The sequence below is a fragment of the Scatophagus argus genome, chromosome 12, assembly GCF_020382885.2.
Source record: "Scatophagus argus isolate fScaArg1 chromosome 12, fScaArg1.pri, whole genome shotgun sequence".
Classification (NCBI taxonomy): Eukaryota; Metazoa; Chordata; class Actinopteri; family Scatophagidae; genus Scatophagus; species Scatophagus argus.
The window spans coordinates 13,167,521-13,190,479 of NC_058504.1; the positions used below are offsets into that span (position 1 = coordinate 13,167,521).

At 41.1% G+C, this 22,959-nt stretch overlaps 1 protein-coding gene across 3 annotated transcripts in view; it reads left to right on the plus strand.

Annotated features, from left to right (window-relative positions):
* spock1 (SPARC (osteonectin), cwcv and kazal like domains proteoglycan 1) overlaps nt 1-18,761 on the plus strand; it is a 91,970-nt gene extending 73,209 nt beyond the window's left edge. For all 3 annotated transcript variants that reach the window (XM_046406582.1, XM_046406580.1, XM_046406583.1), the window contains 6 exons: nt 2,535-2,655; nt 13,709-13,828; nt 14,138-14,359; nt 14,452-14,514; nt 15,434-15,571; nt 17,333-18,761. In XM_046406582.1, the coding sequence (XP_046262538.1) occupies nt 2,535-2,655; nt 13,709-13,828; nt 14,138-14,359; nt 14,452-14,514; nt 15,434-15,571; nt 17,333-17,529 (861 nt within the window). In that variant the 3' untranslated portion in view covers nt 17,530-18,761. The remainder of the gene's footprint in view (nt 1-2,534; nt 2,656-13,708; nt 13,829-14,137; nt 14,360-14,451; nt 14,515-15,433; nt 15,572-17,332) is intronic.
* Nucleotides 18,762-22,959: the final 4,198 nt, after the last annotated feature.

Sequence of the window (22,959 nt, forward strand, 5' to 3'; positions counted from 1 at the left end):
CTCCCCATTTTGCTATCCATGTATTGACTCCTTTTATGGAAATGACTGAGAACAAATTTAGTTATCAGAGATCTTTCCAACAGATAAAAACCATCTCTAACCTCTGCTTTTATTCTCATTCTCAGCTACATTCAGTCACACAAAGCCACAAACTTACCATAGCATGCCATGATAGAGAAGGAAACAAAGGGAAGGTTTGGTCAAAGGCAGAGGTTTGGTCATTGTGATTAGTCGAGAGCAGAGGAATGTCAGACTGCAGAGCTGAAGAGTGAATATAGGTGGCTGAAAAGCACATAAAGGAGTGAAGCACTGTGTGTCCATCCTTGGTATAATAGACTGTAGATTCTTATTGATATTCACATTTTGGTTGCCAGGGGTGAAGCACAGTCCAATAGACTGGAACGTCATACAACTGAACAGTATAAGACATCTCTCTGATGTCGCCCAGCAATCGAAGTGTTTGCGACAGCAATATTGGCAAAGAAGAGCGAGGTATGAGGACACTGTTGTCACTTGCCCAGTGTTATTTATTAATTGCAGCGTTTCAGTCGTTTCAGGGACGTTGCTAAAACGCATGGTAGTGCCTGGGGGTGCAGAATCAATAAAAACAAATCAGAGGAGGAGTTCAAACACGACTGTGTTTTATTTGCCAGAAAGTTTGTCGTCCATCCACAGACCAGCTTTCTTTTTCCCTTTAGCTTTGCGGGCTCCCCGTTGTCCTTTGCCACAACAACCAGTCTGTGGTGGTGCGGGTCTCTGTAACTGAACATCCTCATGGAAGGAAATGAATTGACTTCCATATGTTTGGTGTTCAGTTCAAATGAGTTAAAACACCAACCCATCAGTATGAAACACAGTGATAATGGGAGTTTGAAGTGACTGTGTATGAAGAAGTCGGGACAAAGGCTTTCTTAATGGCCAACCTGCCTATAGCTTGTGCTGAGGAGCAGTGTTGAAGGTAAAACAAAAAGAAGGAAGGGAACAGAAGGGAGAGGAGGGCTGGGAAGTCCCTGTGCTCTCTGTGGTAATTTAGTTGGTGGGGTTCAGTTAGCTGGTGGAGTGATGGGTCCCTGTGGCCCAACTTAAACTCTGCTCAGCAGTGAGCTGCCGGTCTCAAGCTTATTCAGGTTTTATTATTACATTACATGCCTCCCTCATCGTAACCACACACATACTCACACACACTCAATATCCTATTAAGAGGACAGTGCTCTTATCTCCTGGGAGGGTTCAGCCCACTAAGTTAAGTCCATGACTTCACTCCTTTTAAATCATCCTTTCTCTCCTCTCCTCTCTCCTCCTCTCCTCTCCTCCATTTTTACCCCACCAAGTCAGGTGTTAAAACACTGTTTCATCAAAACCACATTAACCCCTGGTGAGAGACAAACATAAAGATTCATGAGGCCTCTCACTGTGCTGACAGTGACTGGAGGAGGTCATCTATTTCCTGGGATTCCTCTCGCTCTCTCTCTCTCTCTCTCTCTCTCTCTTTCTCCCTCTTGCTCCCCCACCCCCAGACAGCTAATTCAGTATGTTGAGAACAGGACAGAGCTCTGTTCCTTTGTCAACAAATTTCATTAAGCAACATTAGGAGCGCTATCAAAGAGGTGACAAGGAGGAAATTATGGATTTGAATTCGAACATGGGAAATGAAAGTGCTAGCAGGATAAGGCTAAGCATGATATGTGTACAGATGTTTATGCGCAGTCATGGTCTCAAGCTGACAAAACATTGTCATCATCTAGCAAACAGAATTTACATAACTCATTTCAGTTTTCATTATTCTTGTAATTGGATTTTTTCCCCCCAACTAGTCCAAACAATTTCTTACCCCTCACTTACCTGAAATGAGATTTATACTGTTAAATTGCATTCTGAAGTAGTCCATCTTGCTTTTTGCATTGCATTAGGTTTGTACTGCAGTGAATAATAGAATGTCACTGGGCATCTTGGTGTCTAATGGTGTGTCTACATGGTTGCCTAATGGACAGATCTGTTCATGGAAGATAAACGAGCAATCCTGTCTCAGCAAGTCTTTTCCTTAATCAGCTCACCGAAGAAAGTTCAGCATTCAAGGTTTTTTTGGGGCTGTCATGACATTTTTGTAGCACAGTTGTTACATATTGTTACATTGTATATATATATATATAGATATAGATACACACACACATATATATATGTGTAGCATACAGAAAGACAGTTGTGTTGACCATTTTACGTCAGGTGCAGGAAAATAAATTCAGAAATGTGCTCCATGTTTTCCATAGATTTGGAGTCTCCAACCCCAAGTCAAGATAACCCCAATGACATTATCTGGGTTGTTTTTTTTTTTGTTTTTGTTTTTGTTGTTTTTTGACTATAGGACACACCTCCAGACTCACAGTAAATGTTATATCACAATTTTTATAAGACACATAGTCCCTGTGATGAATAAACTGATTTGCCATGTCGGTCAGTGCCCCATTTTGCTATTGGAGTCTATGAAATAAAGCCTTTATTAACCATGGGGTTTTTTTTGTGGATTTCTTTTATAGTGTAAGTTGGAGTTCCAGAGCTGCCTCTCTGGGAAGACTATCTCAATAAAATGTGATGGACTGTGTCCCTGTTTGCCCGGTCCGGAGCTCAGCAAACCACCACATAAGACTGAAAGGACTGGTGAGTACTGTAGATCTTTCTTCATATAAATTAACCACCTTCCCATTCGGACAGCAGGGGAGCTCTTTGGCTGTCCATCCTTCTGACTTCTCTGAATTACTTGTCATTTAGGTTGCTGCATAATGAGTCTCCTTCGTCTCTCTGTTCACTTTGTCGCCAGTGAACGTGTGAGTCGCTAAATGTACATCTTAAGTTAAATATGATCCGATGAAACCCGTTTGACCTCGTTCTGACACTGTGTATGGGTGGACAGTATGGATGGATGTGTACATGCAGATGACTGGATGGGTCGATAAAGATCGGCGAGTCAGAGAAAGTTAGAATAAGGGATGAATATGCAAACAAAGAGAAGGTTATCTGTATTTTAGCAATTTCAGGTGGATGCCTCACAAACCCACTGTTATGACTACACATACACACACACACACACACGCTTTCATGGGTAATTCCTCAAATTCCCCAGTGATTCATGATGTTTCCATTCATTTCCTGTCACCTCTCCCCTTACTCATGTTACTTTCTTCCCCTCCCATTCCATCACCCCACCCCACCCCACCACCATCACCGCTTTTCCGACAGCTACAGGGAGCAATGACAGAGTGAGCTTGTGTGTCTTATTGTTTGTCATGAAAATGGGATTTCCGTAGATGGATGGAGAAATTCTGGAGGAGAAATGCAATCTAAAGGAAAGCGGCACAGAAAAGGATGGATTGTTATTGTTCCAGACTTCCTCTCTTCCAGATGGGATGATTTTAGTGTGTGTGATGTGTGTGTGTGTGTATGTGTATGTGTGTGTCTGTGTGTTGTCTATCTATCTATCCATCAGTCCATCCAGTCCATCTATCTATCTCACTCACATCTGTACTCTCAGATCTTTTCTAATCACTCACCGATTAGGAAGTATTTATAAGAATCCAGAAGTTAACAAGGCACAGCTGATGCAAAAGAAAGGGGTCTGTTAATTAATCACATCTCTCTCTTTATCTTACACTCTCCCTCATTAGTTAATGGCTGAATGATGGAGGGAACAGAGTGGTGCTGTAAGGGAGAAGTGTTTTACCAACTTGACTGCTGCCTAATTATTTCCTCTCCATCTTTGCTCAATAGAAGATACATTTACGTGCTTGGTCGCTCTGAGCTTTGCTCTGGGAGTAAACAAAGTGGATGAGTTTGTGCGAGGAAAAAACAAGTCTAGCTCTTGGACAGTGTTATGGAGCATTACTCTTACTGTCACTGTCAGTCTCTCTGCTTTGACTTTTTCCTCCTCATATTCTGTTCATATTTCTTGTTGAACTTTCTCTCTGGCTCTAACTTCATGAATGTGATTCTGCTTTTCAGCACAGCATGTCCTCAGACATCACTAAGATAGCAGGTCCAAATGTTTGCACATTCAGGTAGCATGGATAAGTGTAATCTACGTGTTTGTCATCTGCCAACCTGATAGCATCACTCATTAGATCAGAAACTTAAAACCGTAAACAGATGGATGTGACAGCAGGTGAGAAAAACACTTTTTGTAAAATTGTGTTCCTATGGTAACAGTCAAAAGGTTGAAGAATTTTTGCAGTGCGCAATCACTCCACTATGTTCACTGACAGCCACGGGTTCACACCAGGTTTGAATATTCATATACCAGCAGGAAATATATCACAACACCTGCGTCACTCTTACAGTAAACAGGTTCAGTGTGTTTTCACACCACAGCAGTGATTTGTTGTATTGCCGTTTTTACAAAAGTTAAGGACTCCAGACTCAAAGAACGTACAAAGAAAGAAACAGGGATGAAACAATAGTCAACTTAACTGTATATCCTGATAAAAATAGATAGTATGTATACATTGTGGTTGTGTCACTGTTAAAGTCACAGTAACAGGTACAAAGCATAATTGAGATCTGAGAAAATAATGTCTTAAAGACAGACAAAAACATGAATAATTCAAATTCATTCACATTTTCAGAAATAAGTTTTGATTTATTTCAAAACATGTTTTGGTTTGCGTTTGAAACCCTCCCAATGACCTCATGAAATGTCATCTTTATCGTGCAGGATCGGGTGGCTTTTCTTTTTTTATTTTCTGTTATATGAATTATATGTATTTTTAAAAAATCAATAAGTGATATTATTCTGTGGGGGGCAGATAAGGTAAGTGTCATGGAGAGTTGACATCAGAACAAATAAGTTGGACGGGCAGAACTACGTTAAGTAAAGCGTCAATAAACTGGCTTTTTAAATTAAACAAGGGTAATAATACAGACATAGACATCCATATGGCCTACTGTCATATTTTCACAGCAGTATTGATGACTTTATTGAGCCCACTGAGCTCAGCTTTTCTATACATTATCATTTCCTGTACTCTTATTGTCTCTATGACAGTAAGATGAAGTCATTCAGGACTATTAGAACTCAGGAAGATGAAAATTCATCACCAGTTTGTTACAGTTAAATCAGACTCAATCGTACATGGCTAAAAAATTTTCTTTCTGGTGAAAATACCTTTATTGACTTCCCTGATGTGGCAATTTGCGTTTGAAATCACATCCTCATTCACTTGCACAGAGCTGATTCTGTTCTACGAGCTGAGAAAGAAGAGGAAGGATTGTTACAAAGGCAACAATCAGATTTTATAAGTGAAGCTCTCACTTTCCGTCTTCTTTCTCTCACTCGCTCCCCCAATTTGGATTGATAGATAAAGATGATACAGCAAGTTTGTGCCGCAACATACTGTTTGTGCAGGGCGAACACTGACAAAGCTTCAAATATACTTTTTGAGTACCCCTGGCTGAAGTCCACTAATAACCTTTATTGTTCCACAGTGTCAGTGGTCGTGTGGGGAACGTGTCACTGTGTGTTTGTCAGTCACATCATTCACACGCTCTTCCATCTCTTTCTGCTGTTAATTTATTTTCTGTTGAAAGTTTCCAGTCTTTCATTTTTCAGTGTTGAGATAAAGTTCTAACCTCCACTTTCTTTCTCACCTTTTTCTGACCTTTTATTCAAAGGACTGTGAGAGATGCATCTTTTAATATAAGGCTACAAATAAAGTTCAGCTCTTTCCTTAGCTTTTGACATTGGGTTTAGCAAATGGCACAAATGGATACCGCCATGTTATACAATCTTGCAAACCACAAAGATATGAGGCACAACTGTCTGGAAGTTAGAGAAATTAGAAACACTGCCAAAGATCAGGCCATAATTACAGGTTAATTGTGTATGTTAATTGCTAAATTTTGTGTAATCTTTATTGCAGTGACTACTTAAGATCTTTGCTCAGAAAATCCTTTGGTGCTGTTTGTTAACAAAGGATAACACCTTGGCACGGAGGCACTGAGATTTAATTTGATATGTCATCCACGCCTGAAGCAGCATGGCTGTCATTACATTCTTATATAAAACAATGACTCAGGCTGACTTTAGGTCATCCCACTGGTGATCATGTGTAACTTGTTACGGTCGAAGAGATTTTGTTTAACGGTAATAGTTAATTTTCTCCAACCTACTTTTCAACAAAGACATTAACAAAGCAAAGAGAACTCTTAGAGGCTGAATGGGCTAAATTCCCTTGCTAAATTTAATGTTTCCTGGCACTTTTGTCTCACAGCTCCACAGACAGCACGCAGGAGGACAGATTGTGTTGTCCTCTCTTCTGCCTCCTCACTTCCTGTCCTCTCCTAACACATGCCAAGGGGATTTTTTTTCTAGAATGCTAAACAGTGTGAAGAATGCCTATGAGCCATTTTTATTTTGAGATAGAGATTATCCTCGCATCAAAAAGCCACATTGGTCATTTGTTCAAACACTCAAAAAAGTGTTTATGGTCTTCTGACTTGCTACCTTGTGAGGCCAGGGTGTGGTATGGTTATGCAAATCCTCGTAACGAGGATGGATGGTTGAGCATATGATTTTGGCACCAGAGACCGGAGATTCATATCATATATTTCAATCAGACAAACAGTTCACATGAATTTCTACGTTGTTCAGGGTCTGAGATAGTTGGACTTTGTGCTGCAATTTCCCCCATATAATTAGAGAGGGGTCAACAAAACCGAAACCAGCTAGGCTAATTTAAAAGGCGCTACACAGCAACTGATTAAAGAAGCAAATACTTAGTAAAAATGAACCCACTGCAAAAAATGTTTTCTCCAGTTGTTAAAATGTAAACTCTTTCTGGCTCTCTCTTTGTACCCATCTCACCTGTATCTCTACCTGTCTCCCTGTCCATGCAGGCAGTGTATTACTGATCATTATCTGGGCTAACCTAAACTCACTGCCAGTGACATTGTTCTGGAGAGCTGATAGCCTGGGGCAAAGAAAATCAAACACACCCTTGTATCTTTTTAATGAATCTGACCTTCTGTCTTTCTCATATCTCCTATCTGACTGTCTCACTTCATTTCCTTCTCCTTTTGTTACCTTGTTAAGAAATGTCACTTCATCCACTGCCTCCCGTTTCTCCCATCTTTCTATCTGCCTTACACCTTATCAGATCAGGCCTTGCTCCTGATGTCTCAAGGTGATCACCAACTGACTTTCCTTCATCTAGATTTATAGCCACCCCTTCTCTTTTATGTGACAAACTTAGTTAATCATTTACAAATGATAAAGGGGACCCATGGGGGGACTCACAGCCTAACTTCCTCTAATAGTTGGAGTTATGTATTAGGAAGTCTGGAGGACGCATTTATCTCAAGACCTAAACTGGCCTGAGGGGATTTTCACCATGCGTAACTTGGGAATGTTGCACTCAATCTCCTCCTAATGGCAGTCACAACCAGAACATCTGGTGATGCATATTTGTGCCAAAGTAAAAAGGAACAAAGATGTGTCTCTAATGTATGAGATTGGCAAAGTTTGGATCAACATAATGAGGAGTATGGTATTTGTTACATAAAAAAAAGATCAAATAAGTTACAGTTTCATAAGATCAGCATCCCATGCTTTTCATCGTAGAATTCTGATGTCTAGATTGTGGAAACTGACATGACAGAAAACCGTTAGATGTTTTTTATGTGCATTTCCTGTCAGCACATGTGAGAGAATTGGGATTTTAAAACATTTTTCAATACGTTTGAAGACTTTGCTTTGGTTTATGTTTTACCTTTTTATTCACTTTATCAGCATATCTAAAGTAAATGGCTGATCATCTGATCATATCACCTGAAGGATTACACACAAGCTACTCTCTCCTCCTTTAATCATGAATAAAATCAACACCAGCTTGAGGCACTGGTTTTCTAATAATCAACCAAAACATTAATCTTTCCCCCACTCTATCCCAGGGGTTTGCAATCTGTGAAGCTCACCTCCACGGGGGTCATGTAAGAGGGAAAGGGGAAGCATGGCGGGAGAGGCGGAGTCAAAGAGTATTGCATGAGGTAGAAGGTAAATAAGTGGCCAGTTAGTTATTGTGTCTTGGCCCACTGATTTGGCAGATGGTTCACGGAGGCAGAGAAGGTCCTTCAAAACCTTAAGCCTCAGAGTGCAGAAGTTTGGGTCAAAAATGGCCCTCGTTTCTGAGTCAGAACTTTGTCAAATCTAAACACACACATAGGGTCAAAGAAACCAAGTCTTGTATTGTTTTTTGAGAGATTTTTTGCCCAAAAAGCATGCAGTTTTTGCCAGATAAAGCTGGTTGTTCATGTGCGCATGAGTCTGTGGAAACTGTTGGCTTGCAGGGATTTTTAAACTTCCAGCTTCTACTGATTTGAGTTTGTAGACAATAAAGACAGCGGACAAGAGGAAGTGTTGGGTGAGTGGGCAGAAGGGAAGAAGGATAAGAAGGTAATTCCCAGCCATGATTCACTGTTTGAATGTTTGAACACTAATCGATTTTTCTACTTCTCCTGTGTAAAAACAGCCAGTTTGGATGGCTCTTTGCTACCACTTTTACTCAGTTAAAAGTTTATTGTCAATCTGTGATGGGTTGGAAGTGGAACTGATAGCGTCAGCTCTGGAAACTTCAGCACTGTATGTCTGTCTCTGTGGCCATGAGCATATCTGCTGGAACAATTACGAAGTAGCTTTTTGGCTTAAGGATTCAACAGTACTCATATTTGAAGTGAAGAGGGAATTTAGGCTTTTCAGATCTGGAGATCTGAAATGGCAGCTTCTTCGCCAAAAGCTTCCAGTTGTTCCAAATTGCTGTCAATTTTGTATTCCCATCTACCGTAGCTTTTGTTACATTTCACAGTTATATTTGCTGCTAAAGCCTAGGAATCATTAAATCTAAAATAAGAGACGCTCATGTTCCTTTAAGCTAATGTGCTGCCAGCGTTATAATCCTTTTTTCTCTCTCTCTCTCTCTCTTGTGTCCTCAGCAAAAATATTTTCTGATTTTCTGATTTATGATTCTTTCATGTCACTGCGTGGAAACAAGGCATTTTTCAGACCAGAGAAACCTTTTCATACTTTGAAGAATTTAGTTGAGGCATAAGTGTATGTTGATTGATTGATTGATTGGTTGAACACATGAGCCAGTGCGGCTCCTACAGATGCCTGTGCTGAACCTTTGCCATGTAAACAATAACTTGGAACAGTAACCTTAAAAATTTAACAAAACACAAATGTCCATCCAATTGCTGTTGCTGTATATTGCGCAGATGTGACGTTGCTATGCCAACCACCAGGCTGGTTTGGTTGTAAGCGGGTCTAAGATGGATTTTTCTTTATCAGGTCATTGGTTATTTCATTTCAATGTTTTTAGGACTGGAAAGGTAAAACTATCAGCTTTTTTTCTTGTCAAGGAAAAAGCCAAGCTTAGAAGTGAGTTTTTCTTCCTTTCTGTCCTGTAAATCATCTCATGACCCCTAACATCATTATTAACATTTATCTTGTGTCTCTTTGCAGGATTACACACCAGGCTCTGAACCACTGGTTTAATGTACTGTATGTGAAAAATAGATTTAATTGGTCCAATATTTTTTTTTTCGCACACTAGCATTGTGGCTCTATTTTAATGTTGGTTAATTAGTTGATGGGTCAGCCACTTTGGTCCAGATTAATATTTCAATAACAGTAAGATGGATTGCTCTGAAAGCATGTTAACATCATCACTGAGAGGTTGTTAGTATATTAGCATTTATCTCAAAGTGAGTACAGCCTCTCACAGCCACAGCATAAGCCTGTCCATAACCTGCTGAGAAACTTGGACAACATGACCAAAAGGACTTGATTCTCAATTTGCAAATAGGGCTACAGGAACACAACAGTCTTGTGCTTATCAAGTGTCTTATCAAGAGCAGGAAATTAGTCAAAGATTTTCTACTGATAGCTGCCGCATCACTAGCTGAGTCCCACATCAAATCCTGTTCTACCATAACAGTGTAATCGTCGCAACTGCCCATGGAAAGGCATTGTTTGTGTGTTGTGGGACATCTTCAAGCCTGCCTGACCCAGCTGTGGCTCGGAAAGATGGAGGGAGAGAGAGAGAGAGAGAGAGAGGAATGGTTAACAGGCCATTTTATCTCTGTGTGTTGTGTCCGTCAGTGCGTGAATGTTTTCAGCCCCAGCTTTCTGACTCATTGCCCAACAAAAGGACCCCTAACGCAGGCAGCAGTGTTGGGCCTGTCCGAAGCAATTTGGGTCACACTGAGAGAGTAAGAGATAAGAAGAGTCCATTGAGACTCATTGTAAGCCGTATTGCAAAGTCCAAGAGACTTGAGAGAAAAAACGATAGAGAGAGCAATGGAGTCAAATGTTGAAAAAGTGGGGTAAGGAGGAGAGGGACAAAGGAAGCACATATCAAAGGAAAAAAAAAACAGAAACACTTAAATCTTTGGACTCTAAAGGGGGATGCGCCAGGAGAGATGAAATGAAACACTCAAAGCGGTGTAGGTAAGAGAAGGACGTAGAGTAGGCATAGTTAGGTATAGTCAAGTGTGGTAAGTGGCTTCTACTGAATCTCAGAAAATTGACGAGAAGGCCTCAAAGGCAACAAAAGAATCACAAAAGCAGACAGTGCTTCAAATGGCAATGAGTGGGAACAGAAAGGAAGACAATGAGAGGAAAACTTGGTGTGGGGATGAGGAACGGGGAATAAGAGCAAAATGATGCAGACTCCACTTCTGCCGGAGGAGGAATTTTAATTGAAGATAGATAATGTTTAGCTGTTGGTATTTTGCTCTGTCTTTCTCTGCTCCAGACCGTGGAAATGAAGAGCACTCTGAAATGTTATCTCTCTGGTCCTGAAGGGTTATATCACACACACACACACACACGTGCAAGCACACGCACGCCCACAGAGCACCTTGGGATTCCAGAGGTAATGTCACACAAGCAGCCAGCCCAAATAAATGCATTTGTCCCCTCTGCAGCTCCAGTGTGTTACCTCAGGCGTCTTCTATTTTATAGCAGCTGCAATAATGACACAATCCCTATAACTATAACTATAAAATGTGTATTCAGGTTCACATGTTTGCATCCCTGCAAGGATGCAGGACATGGTTTAGCAAGAAAATGAGGAGTAGGACTGGACAACAACAGAAACTCAGCATAGCATTGAAATACTGTCTTAAAAAGTCTAATTGGCTCTGGTGTGTGTGTGTGTGTGTGTGTGTATGAGACATGCCCGTGTGCGCATGCAGCCCCTTTGATGTCATTCCTTAGACATCTTTATTCACTGACAGAAAAATGTGATCCAGGTCTTCAAGCAGGGACCAAACTGCTCTGTTCTTTCTACAAAGGCCCTCTCACACCGGACCAAAAAAAAATTTTAAAAAATTCCCCAACTTTGTCATTAGTGGGAAAGGGCATTCATTCCCAGGTCAAATGACTCTGCAGCTGTCATGGGTATTTATCGACTCCTGGTGTGTGAGGAAAATATGACCCCCAGGTGGACAACCACTTTTTGCCTCCTTTCTATGCTATGACAAGCCCTGAAGTTTAGGACATCAGTTTTCCATCCGTCTCTGTTGAAGCAGTGCTCCAAGGTCTTTCTGTCAGCAATGGGTTTGAAAGAGAGGCTGAAGTAAAATATATAAGAAGTAACCACTGTAACATTTTCACTGGCATCCATGCTGCTTTCTGCTGTTCCCTGCTTTCCGTATGTTGTTTGTGACATCAAAAGTGACAAGCAAGAAAAAACAGAAAGGCGAACCACTGGCCATGGATTAACTGTCTGCATGCTGTGCCTATTCATGAGCCTGCCTTACATAAGTTCCCACAATGTAAATCTTTAAATATCAGAGTCAACACTTGCTTTATGTTAGGTTGAGGTTAGGATTAGGTTAAGGGAAGGAGAAAGGAGAAGAGAGAGAGACTAACAACAACAATGGGATTTTTCCTTTTTTGTGATTTATAACACAATACCCAAGAAATTGAAATTATTCTCAAGATAAAATCCTAAAATCAGTTTTGAACACTCAAAACATGTGCATGAATTGCAAAAAACTGTCTCAGTTCTGAAAAAGAGTGCTACAGGAATGTTAACAACCTGCTTCACCAACAATGCTGGAGTACGAGATGGAGAATGGCTCTCGTCCTTCAGGCAGATTTATCAAGCTCTCAGCAGAAAGAGAATATTGAAGAAATATGTCAATCACACACACGGGAGAAAAAAGAAAGAGAGATGGAGACTGACAGACAGAGACACAGAAAGAGACAAGCAGAGGCAGACACTGTCAGTCCCACAGGGCTGATGGAACAAGGGATTTGACAGGCAGCGGCAGAGGTTGGTTTATGCTTTTAATTAGGGGTATCATTAATCATCATTAATTGTCAGCTTGTGCTGTCATTGGGTAGTAGCATCAGCTTGTTTGACAGTGTTGGATCAGCTTTCTTTTTAGTTGTGCAGAGGAGTGTTATTATGCATAAAAACACAAACACACACACACAGATTTATCTACACCGAGGCTAAAATGCGATGCAGTCAAGTGGCGTCTCATTGCTAGACTTCAGCTTATTTTACTTGTGGGATTTCAAACAGATTTTTTCCATTATGGTGTGTTTTGTGTGTGTGTGTGTGTGTGTGTGTGTGTGAGTGACTCAGTATGTAGTTTCCCACACAGATAAAATTCATTTGAAACAGTATATTGTGAACCATTAGAGATGACGAGGAAACTCCAGTGTGCATTCTGTGTGTTTTTCTCTGAGGCTGATAACACCAAGTCCTGGCATCAGCAGGTGTTTTGAGTGATTTTTGATCACAAGCATGAATTTAAAATTTTAAAATTTGTTAATATATGTTAATATAATGTCAAGAAAATGATGTCCTCCTTTCATAGATTGCGTTCACACAGCTGCTTAATGAAGGAAGGTAACTTAATAGAAAGTTCACACACGAACACGGAGCACGGAGCAGCCAACAGGCCAGGACAACGACGCTGTGACAAAGCAACTCTTTTCATAAGGAAAGGAACGACTTAATATATTTCAGTTATTATTGAATTTACATCAAGGCACGAATCATTAAAAATGATACTGATCTAAGTATTTGAATTCTCTCTTCATTCAGCAACCCTCTAAATTGCGCTGTTTTTTTAATGAAGTCTGGGGATATTGCAGTTAAATCAGTTGAAAGTGTGGTCACATCTGCTGTTTACCTTAGCAGGTAAGAAAGCCCAAGCACATAATTTGCATTACAGTGAACCAAATGGAAATCAGACAGCACGTTTCTTGGGTGCCAGAATCCGTTTCGCCAACTGTTGAGGCTCCTTCTCGTTGTTTCGCGTAGGACAGACATCAGTTGTGTAGGAGGTCCTTCAGTGTGGCCCAGGACACATTCATGTACACAGTGCAAAATGAAGGTGTTTATGTGTGGCCCAAACCACATCCTTTTATGGTCTGTGCGTGTGTGTGTGTGTGTGCGTGCGTGCATATGTTCCTATGGTAACTGTCAGGAGATAGCAGGTCAGTATGTGTTATTACTCCATTGTGTTTACTCAAGGAGGGGAGTTGGTTGAGAGAAAGAAAAGAAAGAACACAGAGACGAAAAGCACACAGCAGAAATAAAATGAACGTTTGATAAGAAGCAAGAAAAGAATTGTTTTCTCCCTCTGATGACAGCCGCAGATTGACAGCTTCCCCTCTCCTCATTATTTTGTGTTTGTGGTGTAGCCTGCACTGACACAGAGCTCCACAGTCTGGCTGCCAGACTGAAAGACTGGTTCGGAGTTCTCCACCTCGACGCCAACAGAGACCTCAAATCCTCTGACAATTTTGACTCTACCACTGGACGTGAGTACATCCTCCCACAATATGAGCGTTTGTGTGTGTGTGTGTGTGTGTGTGTGTGTGTCTACAGCCCTTTTCTCTTGTACAGCCACGCTTTTCAGTCCTCATGAGGGCTGGCAGTGATGTTGACAGCGACCCCGCTCTGTTCTCTGTAATGTCAATATGTCTAAACACATCTCAAATCTGCCATTGCGCACACACACACACACACACACACTCAAATCTCATTGTGCTATTTGAAACAGATAAAAATGTTGGTGTCCAGTAGTACATTTTCTGCAGTTTCAGAAAATGTCTTTTTCTGTCCTCCAGACTTTGACACCAGCATCTTGCCCATATGTAAGGACTCACTGGGCTGGATGTTCAACAAACTAGACATGAACTTCGACCTCCTGCTGGACCAATCAGAGCTGAGTGCCATCTACCTGGACAAGTATGAGCTGTGCATGAAGCCCCTCTTCAACTCCTGTGACTCCTTCAAGGATGGCAAGCTCTCTAACAACGAGTGGTGCTACTGTTTCCAGAAGCCTGAGGGTGAGGAGGGGGAGAAGGCTCGATCAGAAGCTGCTGTGACTGTGAAAACCAGCTCTATGAATTAAACTACTTCGTGTGTTCTCTGGTTGTAGGACTGCCTTGCCAAACTGAGAAGAGCAGGATCCAGAGTCAGAGTCGAAGGAAGAGCCTTATAGGTCAGTCTGGAGGGTCAACAGCAGTCTGTCATTGGCTAAGGTCAAATGCTCAAAAAAAAAAACCCCTGTCTTCATGAGGTCGAGAAAAGATATGCAGGAGTATTCATAATTTACTTAGGAAAATGCAACCACCATGCCAAGAGGATCAAACTCCACTTAAAATAGTCTACATAGGCCAATTGTGAGACAGTATTATCTACTGTGTATCCTAAACTAAAGGAGAGGAAGCAGCTTTCCTCAGCATTTAGACAATTCATCCAACTCTTATTGTGATTTCTGGTTTGGAAAGTTACAGGTCATTTCACGTAGTTGAGAAACTTCTTAAGCAAAAACAAAAAAAATGATTATTTGACCTCAGTCATTGACTCCTGTCCAAGAAAGCAACGTGACTGCAACCACCAAACACTAATATGAAGAAATAATTCCAAGCAGACAAGGAAATCAGTATGTGTCATCTGTCCCCACTGGGCAGATCATAGAGTTCCCAAGCTCACAGCAAAACAGCATGACAAAATGATCTTGGACAGGGTCAGATGAAGGTAACAGACCAAGGTATGTTTTTCTGTGTTTGCGTAGGTGTGTGTGTGTGTGAGTGTGTGTGTGTGTTATTGAAAGTGACTGCTTCCCTTTAAGCAGGATGTATGGTTGTTGTTAAGCAACCTTCACAGCAGTAATTGATTGTTGATCTCCTGCTCTGAATACACAAGAACTTATAAATACAGGACATGCAACCTCTGCTAAGGAGGTTAGATTCTGCCCTCTATTTTTGTCCATTTAAAGTTCTCGACTCTCTCTCTCCTCTTTTAATACCGCAGTGGACTTACTTTCTCCAACCTTCTTTTCCTTTGCTTCCTTCCCTTCTCTCTCTCACCTTTACTGTCATCCACCATTCTCTCCTCCCTCCTTTTTCCATCTTCAGGTTCTTACATTCCTCGTTGTACTGAGGAGGGATACTTTAAGCCAACCCAGTGTCATGGCAGCACCGGCCAGTGTTGGTGTGTTGACAAATATGGTAATGAGATAGCTGGCTCCAGAAAGCAAGGCAACCCTAACTGCGGTAAGACCACGGCACACACACACCAGCACATGCACACACCTGCTTGTTCACTTATAGCTAAACAAGGAGGCTTTGTTGTATTGTGTTTGCCATTATTGCTCCCATTTGTCGAGCTGTCTTTCAGAGTTTGTGCTTTGATCCAGGTGGACTGCTGTACGTCACTCTTCATGCTCCCTTTGTAATCTGGTGCTGCTTCGCATGAGAGAGACTGCAGAGCTCCTCTTAAAAATATACTTAACACTGAAACACAGAGAGCACCACAATTCTAACTTTGTTCTATTTCTTTTTTTTATCTATGTGTGTCTCTCTTCATCTTTACCATTATCTACGCATCAGTTATCATTTAGGAAATAGATAACATTAGGCATGCCCCTAGGGCCAAGCTAGCTGGTTTAGTATCAGTCATATGTCTGATTCCATCTGCTGCTGGTATTCTGCTCATGTACCTTTGATAAACACCAGTGCCTTGCAAGTCAAGTACGAAAATTCATCACACTTGTCATCACAGCAGAGCACGGTGTCAAAAGATTTGTTATAAACATGAATTTATAACAGTGTCAGAGTTGCACGTTTTGGACAAGAATAAACACCGGAAAAACTCGCTGATGTTGGCGTTGAAGAAGATGCACACATTCAGTTAATTACGACCTTTGATATGCTAGTGCTCTGATATGTCACAGATAACAAGCCAGCAGTGGAAATTCAAAGGGAATGGTCACCAAACCAATAGAAGCACTTTGCTGCAAATCAATGGCTGTGGGATTTGACTGTGGAAAAAAAAAAGAACAATAATTAGCAAGAAAGAATCCAGGCAGACATACTGATTACCAATCAAAAGCCAACTCACATCACAGATTACAGCTCACTCGAATGCCAGTCGAGTCCAAAGCCAGTAATTGCAGCTTCCAATATTGATGAGGTGTCTCTGTTCACCACACACACACACACACACACACACACACACACACACACACACAAACACTGACAACAGCAGTCCTTTGTCTCTGGTCTAACAAGCTCATCTAACACAGGCAGAGTGGCCTCAGGCTGGAGCAGCCTGGAGTTCTCCCATTTGGGCTTGCATAGAACAAACAGGTAGCAATGCAGCAGCTAGCTCAATAGTCTAAACACAAGGACACCAAATGGATTTTAACACTGTAAGCGCCACTCAACTGCAGTACACTTGTGTAAACAGGCTTTTTTGAATTGAACACAGGTGAATTTTAAGCGCCCAATTTTCACAGATTGCTGGAGGCAGCACCCGAGATAATGAGTTTGATAAAAGATTTATTTCTTCAATACTTCAGAATGTTTGCAGGTGTAATTTGATGTAACTCTGCCAAACATTGCTGAAGCTGACTAGTTATGAAACCCCTTGACTCTAGCTGTGTTGTGCAGTATTGAATGGAGGAATGATGGATGGATGGCTTGTGTCTACTTATTTTTTTTTTATCTTTTGTGCTGCATTTTATTGTTTGGATAGAAACAGAAATATTTGATGCTGTTATATGAAAATAGTTGAAATCAGAGTTATCTAGCAATCCAACACCTGTTGATATGTTTCATTCCAGACAAAAGTGTTTGGGCAAACAGGCCAATATTGTCATCCTGAAAGCCATGCTATAAAGATTAAGAGTGCATTATTGCGCATTACATGACCAGTTTAACTACATAGATGTAACCCTATAACTTAATAAAGCGAGGTCGACCATCTTTCTGTGTTTAGCGTCTGACTGTTTGTGTTTGTGTATCTTGCTACAGATGAGGACCAGGAGACATCGGGAGATTTTGGCAGTGGCGGCGCAGTCATTCTTCTTGATGACCAGGAGGAGGAGCCATCACAGAGTGGGCGGAGCCGGCAGAAGAAGAGACGGGGCCGGATTCAACCCCGAGGAGCCATCGAGGATGACGAGGATGAGGAAGACGATAAGGATGATGAGATTGCCTACGTTTGGTAGCTCTGCTCCATTTTAATCTGCCATCAGCCTACCAGGAAACTCCCTTATCTCAGCACAGATCTGAAGCCATTCCAATGTCTTCTCCTGCAGTTACCTTGGCAGCAGTTCGTCTTTCGGCTCCTGAATTTGCTCTCGTAATCCCTGTCCGTTACCCACTCTCTCTCTCTTCAGTGAACCTCATCAGACCTTTTCCTTTTCAAGTGTTTCGCTTTCCCCAGACAGAAAACAGAGAGCCTATTAGATTTCAACAGCAACTGTCAAGACCCTCTCAGAATTCTTCTCAAACTGTCCACTTTCTTACTTCCTGCCGTCCCCTTAAACATGTGACCTTTTAACTTCTTCTATCATGGACTCACTTCTCTATTACTCCCTCTATCCCATTTCTCTTATTCTTTCTCTCTCTCTCCTATCTCTGTATGTCACAGTCTCTGGTCAGTCTGTGAGCCCAGATACATTAGTTGATGTACTGGATGTAAATATGTTTCCTCCAGGAAGACCAGATTGTGGATTACCTTCCCTGTACTCCCATCAACGATTCATTCTCATGTTCTGTGTTCCACCATCAGGCTGATTCCAGTGTTCAGAGATGTTTCCACAACAGGTTCCCAGGCTACAAGATACTCCATCTCTCTCTGTTTCTTCATGGAGGATTGTAAATTATTTAACCGTTGATCTTGAATGTCCCAGAAAGCCCAGGAAACAATGAGATTAATGATGTATTGTCGTTGTTGTTGCATGTTTCTCATCGTGTTTCTGTAAAAGAGAGATTTACCTGGCCAGGTTTAGCTCTATGCATCTCAAACAGAAAGTGATGCCTATTTGGCTGCTACAATACTTTGTTGCTATGTTGATGCTGTCTAGTGTCTTTTTGGTTCTTCTCCCAATGTCAGGAAGTAGGAGGTTGCATTGCAGAGTGATAGCAGTGTAGAGAAGCGAACCGTAATGCCCACAGTCCAAATCTGCGGCAACTCAGCCAGCTAAGCTTTTACTAATTGGTCAGTAGGGCTGCTGAGGCTGTTTGACTGTGCAAGGACACTAGAGGAAGAAGCTGCTCCTGAGTTGGGAGGACACATGAAGTCAGGCGAGCAGAGAAGAGACTCTGCTCTGTCTCCCAGCATTGGATATGTTCAGTGATTTGAAATTGAAATCGCCACCATGTCAACTAAGTGAATTTTTATTTGTAACTTTGAAAGTTTAAGTAAAGTGGCACTTTGGGTGTCTTTTGAACCTTACAGGTCTGTGTCAATGTGTCTGTTGTTCTCCTGATGTAGCCTTTTCAGCACGAGCCTCGCATTTCATCTTATCTCACCAAATCGTGGTGAAATAAAAACACATCTCTTTCCTCATTGTGAAGCCACAAACACATCTATGTGAGCTGCTTACACTTTTTGGTTTTATTTTTTTTCTAAAGCTCCAATTTCTCTGCAGTAGAACAATCAAAGCCTTCCATTCAATTCTGACCTTTTTCAACCTTGAGAAAGCAGTCTCCCCTGTTAGAAGACATAAATGGTAGCGGCAGAAAGCATTCTTATCACTCGCCTCTGAGTGGAGAATCACAAAGCCAGCAGTGCCCAAAAGAACATAAAAGCTTAATGAGTGTTTTTGTAATATCATTGGCTAATGGGACAGCTGACCCCACTGGTTTAAAACAGTCCGCTCAGCACTTTGAAAACACATTGTACCAACAATCAGAGACCAAAAGGACAACCAAATCTTCTGGCTTGAAACAGTGTGCTCAGCAGTTCACACACTCCCTCTGTCAGATACAAAAGACAATGGGCTTAACTATGTGCATCAAATTATGCCAGAAGCTGTGGCGGGTGTATAATCTTTCAATGCTGGGACCTTGGCTAGTGCGGCATCTTCTTTTGTCATCAGGCTACATGGCACAAACGGTAAAGAAAATGTTTCCTTTCATCACATGCAGTGTCCGCTTCCCGTATTGTAACTACCTTCTTTATGTTGTGTGAATTATTACCTTGCACTTTTAAAAAAGAAATTCTGTGTGGAAGAGTCGATCTCATATTAAAGGAAAATTTGGACATTTTGGGAAATACACTTATTATCTTTCCTGTTGTTAGTTAGATCACATAATTGATACCATTCCCGTGTACGTTTGGTACATATGAAGCCACTACAAGCCACCAACTAGCTTAGCATAGCGACTGGAAAAGGAGAAACAGCTTTGACTCTGTCCAAAGGTAACAAGATCAACCTTCTGTCACTTAAAGCCCACAAATTAACACCACTTCTCTCTTCTCTTTTGACAGGCTGACTGTTTCTCCACTTTTCTGTTTTTGTGTTAAGATAAGTTGGCTGATATTTACAGGCATGAGACTGGTGACAATCTCATCTAAATGTCATCTGAATCTTAGGTTGGAAAGAAAGCCATTTAGTGCATTTCCAAAAACACCTAACATTTTTTGTAGTACAATGCAAAGGAAGAGCAATGTTATGAATTGGCCTTGGATAGATCAGACTGTATACTGAAGAGCAGACAGAACCAGTTTCTGAAAGGCAATATGTGAAGCTCAAAGTTTGCAGCTCTGGCCTTCTCCATCTCGACAGTGCCTCTAATCCAAAAATGGGTAAAGAGGTGGAATATGGGTGGAGCTGAGCTGAGCCAATTACTGATTCTTGTCCACCTCGATCAAAGTGACTGAGGTAGCTAAGGTTAACAAACCAGGCTATACTGTGTTCACACCATAGGCAAATTTTGGCCTTGCATTTTTCAGTTCAGAGGATGAGTTCAGAGTTTCATTTCGGGATAATTTGTGTTGATTCACATTACTTGCATGAATTTGGGCTGTAAACATGTTTATTTGTTCTATACAGTTGGGCACTTCAACATGGAGTCTTATGAGGAGTGACTCACCTTTGGAACCAGGCTCAAGTAATCATCTGATGAAATGCATTTATTGCCACTTGCTGGCTTCATTTTTCAACCCCAGACGTTGCCACTTGGGATAGATGTGGCGAAATAGTTTAGTTGTGCATTAGCTTAGTGCTAGCTGTGAGATGCTCATTACTGTGCATTATCCAAGACCGGTGAACCCCAACCAGGGGAACTTCAGTTACCAAGAAGAAGAAAAAATTAAAGAGAAGCTCAACTAATTTTTGTGTCGGACAGTACATTATATTCACCTACTGATTCAGTATCACTACGTAGTTCACAAGCAAGCAGAGAAGTCTAAAGATAACTTGTAATGGGAAAACGGTTTAAAAGGTTTTCTAAGCATAATGACAAAATGGTATTTAATTCAATGTTTAAATTCAAACAAGCACTTTCAGAGCATGATGGCATTATTTATTCTGACAGTGCTGTGGGGACAGAAAAAGATCATCTTTTAGTTGTAGACAGTGTGACAGGCTTTGCTCCCGCATCCTTTTAATTCTCCACCAAATCAGTGAAAGGAATCATAGGAAATTGTGCTCATAATTCATGAAAGGCATATGGGGCTAGGAATTAGGTGGATATTTTCAAATGATCAAGATCCAATAGTCTTCACATTTTTGACTGCAGTGTATTTTTCCTCTTAGCTTGAAAGTTCAGCCACGACAAGGTACCTATTACATCCATTACACACCAGCGCTCTCACACTCACTCTCATTATTGTTTCTATTTCTTCCGCTCTCCAACTCACTCTCCTGGAGTGAGTTCCATTTTCAGCTCAGTAAGGGAGATGTGCAGTTGTGTTTTATCCTCAGGGCACACTTCCTTTCTTTCATTTCTCTATTGGCTGCTTTTTTATTATCCACAGATGGTTTCCATGTCAGGTAGCTCCTCCCTTTTGCTGAACAGGTTGTTTAGGCAGTTTCTGGTCTTTTATATTTTAAGACGAGGAAGAGTCTTGGTGATTTTTGCCATTCATTGTGAGATGTTCTTGTTGGCTCTTGAATACTAGTCCAACACAAAGTCCATCCGTATTGCACAGCTTAGCTCAAGTATGCGTCAGGTGTTTTCAGCTCTGTTCCCTTCATCAGGACGGAGTCTGAGGTGGTTTTGCCTACTATAAGGTCTTTCATTCAATCATATAATTTATGATTCTCTTGTACATTTTTGAGTGCATTAAAATAAAATATTAATATATAAGTATTGTTCCAAAATATTATGGTAATTTATTTTTATACTTGTTATAGCTTTGTATTTATAGTGACTTAAGCCACAAGACTTATTGATGAACTATGAGGAGGCCATTCTGATCAAACTACTTGATCTAAAACCAACGTATCTGATTTGTTTGGCCACTTGGCAGCTCAGAAAATGTGTCATATGCAACATTACCATATTATCACCTTTTTAGTTGACATTTTGATTTGGTAAGCAAACAGTTGTCTGTTTATACATCTGGCAGAACCAGATTATCATTCATTTGGAGTTAAGTTTCTGGCCACCTGACGAGCGTGAGTCTAATATTCAATTCCCTTTAACTCTCTTTTTTGACATCCACCAATTTCTGAGTGAAGTATTTGGTTCATTAGCTGCTAAGTGCTTTACTTTGTTCACCAGCTAGTCACTAACTTTGTTATTGGGTGCTGGGGAGGTAGCATACTCATTTTTCTGAGCTTTTTATGCTCAAAACAATTGGCTGCTGTGCCTGAAAACTACACTGATGAGAGCAGTGAAGCAAAACAGTAAAGTTGTGGCCCATAAAACCGAAACAATAAACTGCAAGATAGTGAAGCACTCAATAGAGAGCTGAGGGGGACTCAGCAGTGCTGTGGGTTTGTTATTTCATCCATTATTAATAGAAAATTATTGATTACTACAGCTTTAAAACTGTCATCTTCACTCACTCAAATCCTTCTACTGTAATATAAAACTTAAACTTGTAGTTTTTGAATCACTGGGTCGTAAATGAGTTTTCCTAATGGCTCCATTTTGTCCCATGTAACTGGACTATGTGCCAAGATCGCCACTTCAGCAGGTGAAAAGTCCAAGTGGCTCTCCAAAGTCCTTAGGGTCCAAATTGCTGCTGGTTCTTCTGGTTCTAACTGTGTGATTAGGCATTGTTCTAGACCCACAACCACAGGAGAGTGCAATTAACTACCTGACAGAATAGAAATCCAGCAGTGCTCCTGAGGCCAAGGACCAGATTTGAGGATCACTGGTCTAAAGCCTGCCTATGTAATTGGCAGAGACATTGTAATAAGCAGGGATCATCTCTCTCTAATCTGTCACAGCCCGCTTCCACTCACACTCTCTTTCATGCTTGGCTGCTGTTGCACCAGCCAGCTTGTGGAGCGTCTGAATGAATCAGACCCCCTCATGCCCCCGGTGGAGGTTCTTGGATGTTTCACTTCAGTGTGGTACCATAAAACATTATTCCAAATTTGCAAATTTAGAGAGAGATTATACCCTTCTCGTTAATGCTCTGCCAGTGAGGTACGTGGAAGAGCACAGAATTGCTGGGTGTAACCCTCTATTAA